This window comes from Anolis carolinensis, unplaced genomic scaffold (assembly GCF_035594765.1).
Source record: "Anolis carolinensis isolate JA03-04 unplaced genomic scaffold, rAnoCar3.1.pri scaffold_23, whole genome shotgun sequence".
NCBI classification, from domain to species: domain Eukaryota; kingdom Metazoa; phylum Chordata; class Lepidosauria; order Squamata; family Dactyloidae; genus Anolis; species Anolis carolinensis.
Genome location: NW_026943832.1, coordinates 572052 through 581514, shown reverse-complemented (window position 1 = coordinate 581514; position 9463 = coordinate 572052). Strand labels below are relative to the sequence as shown.

At 42.9% G+C, this 9463-nt stretch overlaps 1 protein-coding gene across 1 annotated transcript in view; it reads right to left on the bottom strand.

Annotated features, from left to right (window-relative positions):
- Window positions 1-1457: 1457 nt before the first annotated feature.
- LOC134294797 (probable methyltransferase-like protein 25) overlaps window positions 1458-9463 on the bottom strand; it is a 145115-nt gene continuing 137109 nt past the window's right edge. Inside the window, exon 2 of the mRNA XM_062966526.1 lies at window positions 1458-1600. Coding sequence (XP_062822596.1) covers window positions 1560-1600 — 41 coding nt within the window. The 3' untranslated portion in view covers window positions 1458-1559. The remainder of the gene's footprint in view (window positions 1601-9463) is intronic.

The window sequence follows — 9463 nt, the reverse complement described above, 5'->3', positions numbered from 1 at the left end:
ATACTGGAAGAAGATAATGGCTATTGGGCTTAATGTTTGGTGACAACATCACTCCTCCCTTTACTATAGTAGAGACATGGAAATTTTTGGTATTTTATATAATCCTTGTCATTGATATGAAGAAACAGATGTATTAAAAAAGGAAAAATGCTTTTTTTAAAGACTTTTTTTCCCTTTTTCAATGTAATAAGGACATTGAGAAAACTTCATACATTGATATTTGCCTTTCCTTTTCTTTGACCCCCCTTCCCTCTTCTTTTGTGACATAGCGTAGAGGCTCGCTTATCCAACATAAACAGGCAGGCAGAATGTTGGATAATAAGGAGGGATTAAGGAAAAGCCTAATAAACGTCAAATTACTTTATGATTTTACAAATTAAGCACCAAAACATTAGAATCATAGAATCATAGAATCATAGAATAGTAGAGTTGGAAGAGACCTCATGGGCCATCCAGTCCAACCCCCTGCCAAGAAGCAGGAAATCGCATTCAAAGCACCCCCGACAGATGGCCATCCAGCCTCTGCTTAAAAGCCTCCAAGGAAGGAGCCTCCACCACAGCCCGGGGGAGAGAGTTCCACTGTCGAACAGCCCTCACAGTGAGGAAGTTCTTCCTGATGTTCAGGTGGAATCTCCTTTCCTGTAGTTTGAAGCCATTGTTCCGTGTCCTAGTCTGCAGGGCAGCAGAAAATAAGCTTGCTCCCTCCTCCCTATGACTTCCCTTCACGTATTTGTACATGGCTATCATGTCTCCTCTCAGCCTTCTCTTCTGCAGGCTAAACATGCCAAGCTCTTTAAGCCGCTCCTCATAGGGCTTGTTCTCCAGACCCTTAATCATTTTAGTCGCCCTCCTCTGGACGCTTTCCAGCTTGTCAACATCTCCCTTCAACTGTGGTGCCCAAAATTGGACACAGTATTCCAGGTGTGGTCTGACCAAGGCAGAATAGAGGGGGAGCAGGACTTCCCTGGATCTAGACGCTATTCCCCTATTGATGCAGGCCAGAATCCCGTTGGCTTTTTTAGCTGCTGCATCACATTGTTGGCTCATGTTTAACTTGTTGTCCACGAGGACTCCAAGATCTTTTTCGCACACACTGCTGTCAAGCCAGGCGTCCCCCATTCTGTATCTTTGATTTCCATTTTTTCTGCCGAAGTGAAGTATCTTGCATTTGTCCCTGTTGAACTTCATTTTGTTAGTTTCGGCCCATCTCTCTAGTCTGTCAAGATCGTTTTGAATTCTGCTCCTGTCTTCTGGAGTGTTAGCTATCCCTCCCAGTTTTGTGTCGTCTGCAAACTTGATGATCGTGCCTTCTAACCCTTCGTCTAAGTCGTTAATAAAGATGTTGAACAGAACCGGGCCCAGGACGGAGCCCTGCGGCACTCCACTTGTCACTTCTTTCCATGATGAAGATGACGCATTGGTGAGCACCCTTTGGGTTCGTTCGCTTAGCCATTTGCAGATCCACCTAACCGTAGTTTTGTCTAGCCCACATTTTACTAGTTTATTTGCCAGAAGGTCGTGGGGGACTTTGTCGAAGGCCTTACTGAAATCTAGATATGCTACATCCACAGCATTCCCTGTATCGACCCAACTCGTAACTCTATCGAAAAAAGAGATCAGATTAGTCTGGCATGACTTGTTTTTGGTAAATCCGTGTTGACTATTAGCAATGACCGCATTTGTTTCTAAGTGTTCGCAGACCACTTCCTTGATGATCTTTTCCAGAATCTTGCCTGGTATCGATGTGAGGCTGACCGGACGGTAATTGTTTGGGTCGTTCTTTTTTCCCTTCTTGAAGATAGGGACCACATTCGCCCTCCTCCAATCTGCTGGGACTTCTCCCGTTCTCCAAGAACTCTCGAAGATAATTGCTAGTGGTTCTGAAATAACTTCCGCTAATTCCTTCAATACTCTTGGATGTAGCTGATCTGGCCCTGGGGACTTGAATTCGTTTAGAGAGGCCAGGTGTTCCTGGACAACTTGTTTCCCTATTTGGGGTTGGAGTTCCCCCAATCCTTCGCCCATTCCATGTTGCTGAGGTTGAAGATGGCTTTCTTTTTGTGAGAAGACCGAGGCAAAGAAGGCATTGAGCAGTTCTGCCTTTTCCCTGTCCCCTGTCGCCATCACCCCATCTTCTCCTTGCAGAGGCCCTATCGCCTCCTTTTTCTTCCTTTTTCTACCAACGTAAGCAAAAAAGCCTTTTTTGTTGTTTTTTATGTCCCTGGCAAGCCTGAGCTCATTTTGTGCTTTAGCCTTGCGAACCTTTTCCCTACAGGTGTTGGCTATACGTTTGAATTCTTCTTTGGTGATTTCTCCCCTTTTCCACTTCTTGTGCATGTCACTTTTGAGCTTTAGCTCAGTTAGAAGTTCTTTGGACATCCATTCTGGCTTCTTTGCACTTGTCTTATTTTTCTTCTTTGTTGGCACTGTTTGCATTTGCGCCTTGAGTATTTCACTTTTGAAAAACTCCCATCCATCCTTAACTCCCTTGTTTTTTAATATTGGTGTCCATGGAATGCCGCTCAGTAATTCCTTCATTTTTTGGAAGTCAGCTCTCTTAAAGTCGAGAATGCGTGTTTGACTTGTCTTAGTTTCAGCATTCCTTTGTATTGCAAACTCCAGGAGCACATGGTCACTTGCCCCTAAGGATCCAACCACTTCAACTGTATTGATCAGGTCTTCCACATTTGTTAAGATTAGATCAAGAGTTGCTGATCCTCTTGTTGCCTCTTCTACCTTCTGGACCATAAAGTTGTCTGCAAGGCAAGTGAGGAATTTGTTGGACTTTGTACTCTTGGCTGAGTTTGTTTTCCAGCAGATATCGGAATAATTGAAATCGCCCATGACTACTATATCTCTTCTTTGTGCCTGTTTGGTCAGCTGTTGACAGAAGGCTTCATCAAGTCCTTCATCCTGACTCGGAGGTCTGTAGTAGACACCCACAACAAGATCTTTTTGAGTCCCGGTTCCCTTGATTCTTATCCAGATGCTTTCTAGCTGGTTTCCCAGATTACAGTCTTGCATTTCTTCTGCAACGTAACTGTTTTTGACATATAAAGCTACTCCCCCTCCTCTCCTTTTTGTTCTATTTCTGTGAAAGAGGTTATAGCCCTCAATGGCTACATTCCAGTGATGGGAGTCATCCCACCAGGTTTCAGTGATGCCTATGACATCGTATGTGTGGTGCTGTGCTAAGAGTTGGAGTTCGTCTTGCTTATTTCCCATGCTCTGAGCGTTGGTGTAAAGACATGTAAGCCCCTGTGACCTCCCCTTGAGCTGTTTATTTGGGATTATTGTGCTCTCCGTACTTGGTCCTTGCTGTGTTTGTGCAGCCCTCCGTTTAGCCTTTTGGCGGTTCCCTGTGGTTGTGGGTAATATAGTGTTCGCCAGGCTGTTGTTCCCCTCCCCCAGTGGATCTAGTTTAAAGTGCGCCTGATGAGGTTTGTGAGTCTGTGTGCAAAAAGATGTTTTCCTGCTTGTGTGAGATGCACCCCATCACTTGCCAATAGGCCATCCTCCTGGAAGAGTAGACCATGGTCAAGGAAGCCAAAATGCTCCTCTTGGCACCATTTTCTGAGCCAGTTATTGACCTGTACTATTTTTCCGGCCCTTGTAGAGCCGTGTCCTACAACGGGGAGGAGGGATGAAAAGATCACATGTGCATTATACAGTTTTAGCTTTGTTCCCAGAGCTCGAAAATCATTTGTGATCTTTTGAAAAGTATGCCTAGCGGTGTCATTGGTACCTACATGAATCAACATAAGGTGGGGAGGGTGATGGGGCTTTAGGAGCCTGCTGAGCCTCTGAGTGATATGGTGTATTTTTGCCCCCGGGAGGCAGCATGTTTCTCGAGCCATCCCATCCAGTCTGGAAATGATGGCTTCCGTTCCTCTAAGGAGGGAGTCACCTACTACCAAGACCTGTTTCCTTTGAGGATTGACAGGGTCCCTTTTGTGCAAGACAGTGTGTATGTCCCCTGAAGAGTGTTCCTGTTGAAGTGAATCATGCAGGTGTAAAGTGTTGTCCTCCTCCTCAACATCCCCAGTGCATTCATCAATGACAATCCATTGAGATACATCCGAGAGCCCATTACTCTCCCAAGGGTGTTCCTGTTGCTCCTGGTCTACGATTGGGGATGGAGCATTTGCATGATTACATAAGTGTGAATGTGGTGATGCACTGTCCCCGTCCGGGCTATCCCCTGCGCATTGATCAAGGGTGGCCCACTGAGTGGTATCTAAGAAACTGTGGTCCTCCACAAGATGTGTTTCCTGATTGTATGTTAATGGTGTTAGAATTTCAAATCTGTTGTGTAAATGCAGCTGAGCAGAGGAGTTCTGCGGAGGCTGCCTGGTCCTGTGTCTCCTTCTATGGGTGACCTCCTTCCAAGCCTGAGGGTTGTCTACCTGTGAGTTGATCTCCCCATAAGGTTCCTGATCATGTTCATGGTGGTGTTGGTGTGATGCAGGCTGCAGATCTACAGCAGTGTGTTGTGCAGTGTCCAAGAAGAGCTCGAGTGCCTGAATGTCCTTAAGGGTCTTAATACGGTGCTCGAGCTGTTGGATCCTCTGCTCCATCAGAGTCATCTGTTTGCATTTGGAGCAGATGTAGTTGACTAGTTTTTGTGTGAAAAAGCAGAACATGCCACAGCTGGTGCATGTGGTGGCAAGTATTTGCTGTTGGTCCATCTCTTGGTGAGTGAAGTGACCGAGGAGGATTGTGTGTGTTATGGGCAGAATGCTATCCCCTTCCTGTGTGTGTATTTTTAAAGTTGTTTTGTTTATTGTATATACTGTAAGAATGTGTTTTGCTGTAGTGGTGGGTTCCTGCTGCTTTCCTGCTTCCTCTCCTCACCTCTGCGTGAACTCTGGCTCAGAAAGCTTCAACAGGAAGCCAACACTTTCAATAACAATAGCCTTGCCTCACCTTCCAAACAATGGCAGAACAGCAAGCCTTAATTACAGCTAGCCCACACTCAAGAATCAGCCCAGACTCAGGTTTTTAAAGGTAAAAGAGTCCAACAAACACAGGTTTTTAAGGCTTTTAAGGCTATCTAAGAAAAGAGTAGGCAATCTAAGAAAAGAGTGCACACTCTCAGGTTTTTAAGGAATTATTAGACAGGCCTTACCTAAACCAAGGAGCAAGCTGCTTTCCTGCTTCCTCTCCTCACCTCTGCGTGAACTCTGCGTGAATTATGTTTTACAACATGTCTGCCACTTGTTTGGGAGTGTGGCTGCACTTGTGTTGCTGGGCGTGCTGGCCCACCTCACTTTGCTGCCTAGAGAAACAGCTGTGGATCCGGGTAGGAGACAGACTGCATTGGATAATACAAAACGTTGGATGAGCGAAGGTTGGATAAGCCAGACTTTACTGTATTTAATATTTGTCATGGTTTAATCTACTAACAATAACTCCACCTCCCCCCTTTTTATTTTTTCTCATTTCTATTTCCCTTTTCTCATTTCTGTTTCTCTCTTTTTTGTTGTAAAAATAATTTAAGGAACAAAAATGGCATTTTCTGCATGAGAAATTTACAAAAGAACAGACATTGTTGCACAAGGCCAATTTATTTTATTTTACACCACTCTGAGAACTTTGCTTGAAGGATGGGATGCAGATATTTATCACATGAGCAAGGCAAACCACAATTACAGCAAGGCAATGCCTTGGACTTAGATGCTGCTGCTATTCTGGTGGGGAAAAGGCAAAAAAGCATTTCTTTTATAAACACAAATGATCCATTAATCACGAATAACCTCTTTTTGTACAAGAAAGGGAGGAAAAACATGAAAAGTCCAAGTCAAAGATGCTGTTGCTCTGCTGTTATTGCAATTTGCCTGTCTCATGTGATAAACTCCTTGGACCATGAATGGGCAAAGGGCAACTCTCTTTTGTAGTTGCTGAAGCCCCTCAAATCTCTGAAAGTCCCCAGGACCACCAATCATAATTAGAAAATGGGTGTGTATGTTTTCTCACTCAAACCCCATCCCAAATACCTCAAATCCTCAAAATGCATTGGTTTTGTCCCCACAAACCTAACTCTAAATTGCCCCCACCCAATTTAATCCAAAAACAGCGGAAAATGAAACTGGAACAGATGTCACTTCTAAGTGCATCGGGTTAACTTAGGTGCCCTACTAGAGAGCTGCAGAAACTAAAATGACCCTATGCTATGTGCAGTAGTCCACTATTTTGGAAAAATCAATAAATAAATCATGCAGAGAAACTTATCTGCATTTGCTTTTCCTTAATTCATCATCCATCATTTTCAGACCTGATGCAATATGTTTAATAGTTTTTATTAGAAGTTTTCATAAAAAATAAAATAACAGAGATATAAAAATGGGGAGGAAATGGCAGGGAAAAAGGGAGGGTGGAAAATAGGTGCATGGAAAATAGAGGGAAGGGTAAAAGGGTGGGGAGGTTTGGCTTCCGTTCTTCTTCCTATCAGTTAGGTTCCATATTTTGTCCTTTTCCTTTTATTTAATCCTTCTTTCCCTTTTTGTAACTAGTTCATTGTCTTAAGTTTCAGCTTTTAAACTTGGTAAGACATTTTGATATATTTCTCTAAGGATGACCAATCAGTCATTTTTAAGCCTCTGGCATTGTTCTTCTTTAGTAGGTACATTTAGTAGGAGGGGAGGGGAGTTAGAATTCAAGACAGAGCTTTCCCAATCCCTGGCATCCTGTAGGTATTTTGGACTCATATTGCAATAAACCTTGACAACTGCACATGTTGGTGAAGATGATGAGAGTTATAACTGTAGGATGGTTCTGGATTTAGAAGACCAATCCTAGATAGCAAAGTAGTACCTCCCTGTTCTTAGCTATAAAGGGCTATCTGTATTACTAACAGATTCTAGAAGTCAACTGCTGTTTCACATCCAATTTCTAATGATCCAGGTGCATCTGAGCCACGTTTTCTTTTCCTCTTTCTCAACCGCCAATGTATTTGTGTCCTAATAGTGCTTCTAAGCCCCTTATCAGTCACCTCTGGTGTTAAAACCATGTGTTAAAGTGAGTACCTCAGCTCAACCTTCCCTGAGGCGATATTAAATACTCTCTTTTTCAGCTGAATGATTTTCTGTCAGGAAGCAGATCAGGCGCAGCAGGGGTTCATTTGAAAGGAATTGGGCTCCTACCGTAATAAATTAAAGTCACAGGGATCAATAAAATTTGGAAGTTGAGGCAGGTTGGTGTGTGAATGTTTATATGTGCTAAAGGATAACTAGATGCCATCCGCTTAACTCAAAACCATTGCAGTGTGTGGGTATCAAAGAATGACATTTTACTATTTTGAGCCTACATTTCAAAAGGTTTAAACTTTGGTAAAAGGTAGAAAATTCAATTTAAATGGCTATGGTTTCAATCTATGAACTTGTAAGATTTGTAGTTTAGGGAGGGATATTTAGAATTGTACAAGATTCTGTCTGATTTTGGGTCAGTCCTGGTTGGTACTTGGATGGGAGACTGCCAGTAAATTCCAGGTGCTATAGGCAAGATGTTGGAGAAAGGAAATGGTAAATGTCTTAAGGATGTATCTACACTGCAACTTGATACCATTTGAAGTGCCATGGCTTAATGTTATGGAACCATGGGAGTTGTAGTTGCATAAGATGCTTAGTCTTCTCTTCCAAAGAATCCTGGTGCCTCACCAAAGTACAACCCCCAGGATTCTCAGGAATTGAGCCATGGCAGTTAAAGTGGGGTCAAATTACATTAATTCTACAGTGTAGCTGCACCTTAAGAAAACTCTAGTAAATTCATAGTTTCCATAAGTTGATAGTCAACTTGAAGGCACTAGGGATGTACTTCCTTAGCTTTCTTCTTAAAGGAAGCAAAAATAATTTCAGCTATTTCTTTCCTGTTGCCAGAAAGCTCAAATAGGAACTTCTCTTGTTGGGATTTATGGATGAGCAGTTGGAATAGAGTTATGGGATCCAGTATTAGCTTCCAGGAATGAATGACTGTTAAAAGTGACTGATTTAACTTTTTTATCATGTCAGAAGCGACTTGAGAACAGTTGTTTCTGGTGTGAGAGAATTGGCCATCTATAGACACGTTGCCTAGGGTATGCCCAGATGTGTTACCATCCTAGAATCATAGAATCATAGAATAGTAGAGTTGGAAGAGACCACATGGGCCATCCAGTCCAACCCCCTGCTAAGAAGCAGGAAATCGCATTCAAAGCACCCCCGACAGATGGCCATCCAGCCTCTGCTTAAAAGCCTCCAAAGAAGGAGCCTCCACCACGGCCCCGGGGAGAGAGTTCCACTGTCGAACAGCCCTCACAGTGAGGAAGTTCTTCCTGATGTTCAGGTGGAATCTCCTTTCCTGTAGTTTGAAGCCATTGTTCCGTGTCCTAGTCTGCAGGGCAGCAGAAAACAATCTTGCTCCCTCCTCCCTATGACTTCCCTTCACGTATTTGTACATGGCTATCATGTCTCCTCTCAGCCTTCTCTTCTGCAGGCTAAACATGCCCAGCTCTTTAAGCCGCTCCTCATAGGGCTTGTTCTCCAGACCCTTAATCATTTTAGTCGCCCTCCTCTGGACGCTTTCCAGCTTGTCAACATCTCCCTTCAACTGTGGTGCCCAAAATTGGACACAGTATTCCAGGTGTGGTCTGACCAAGGCAGAATAGAGGGGGAGCATAACTTCCCTGGATCTAGACGCTATTCCTGCTGAGAGGCTTCTCTCCTGTCCCTGCAAGCTAGAGCTGATAGATGGGAGCTCACCATATCTTGTGGATTCAAACCAGCAGTCTTTAGGTCAGCAACCCAACCTTTAGGTCAGCAGTGCAGCCTGCATAAGAGTTTAACCATTGCACCACCGCAGCTCACTGATTTAGCTGAAATGGATAAATTATCAGCCATGATTAGAGAAAAATTGTTGAGAGACATTTTGACAAGATCAGAAACTTTTCATAGACTTTTTGCAAAAAAACTTTTGATAACTTTTGGCTTTGACAATTTTTAGATTTAGGTTAGCAAAGAAAGAATACCATGTCAATTTCAGAAAGGGGTATTCTTTATTAACATTTTTCAGATAACCGTATGCAGAGGTTCATAAAGAAAAGGAGAGAGAAAAGAAAACCAAACATCCAGAAACATAGAAAACAGTTAATGATTTTCAACTTTGCTTACAATGACTATAAAGCTAAACTATCAAAATCTTACTTCTCAAGTTAAAGGCCACAACAAACGCTTCTTCTGTTAAGCTAAACCTCCTAATTATCAAAACTCAAAGTTATCATACCAAATAGAGGTTACAAGTCCTTTGAAATTAATTCTAATTATTATTTTCTCTTATCACAGCAAATATTTTGTCAATTTCAGCTAAAATGTTCAATTTTAACAGCTAGGTTCTCTTTTGTAGGCATTATCGTAGTCTTCTATCTTAGAAAGGATAGTGCTGATGACGGTCGCCCCCCCCCCCCCCGCTTTCAAATTGATTTAAAAAACGC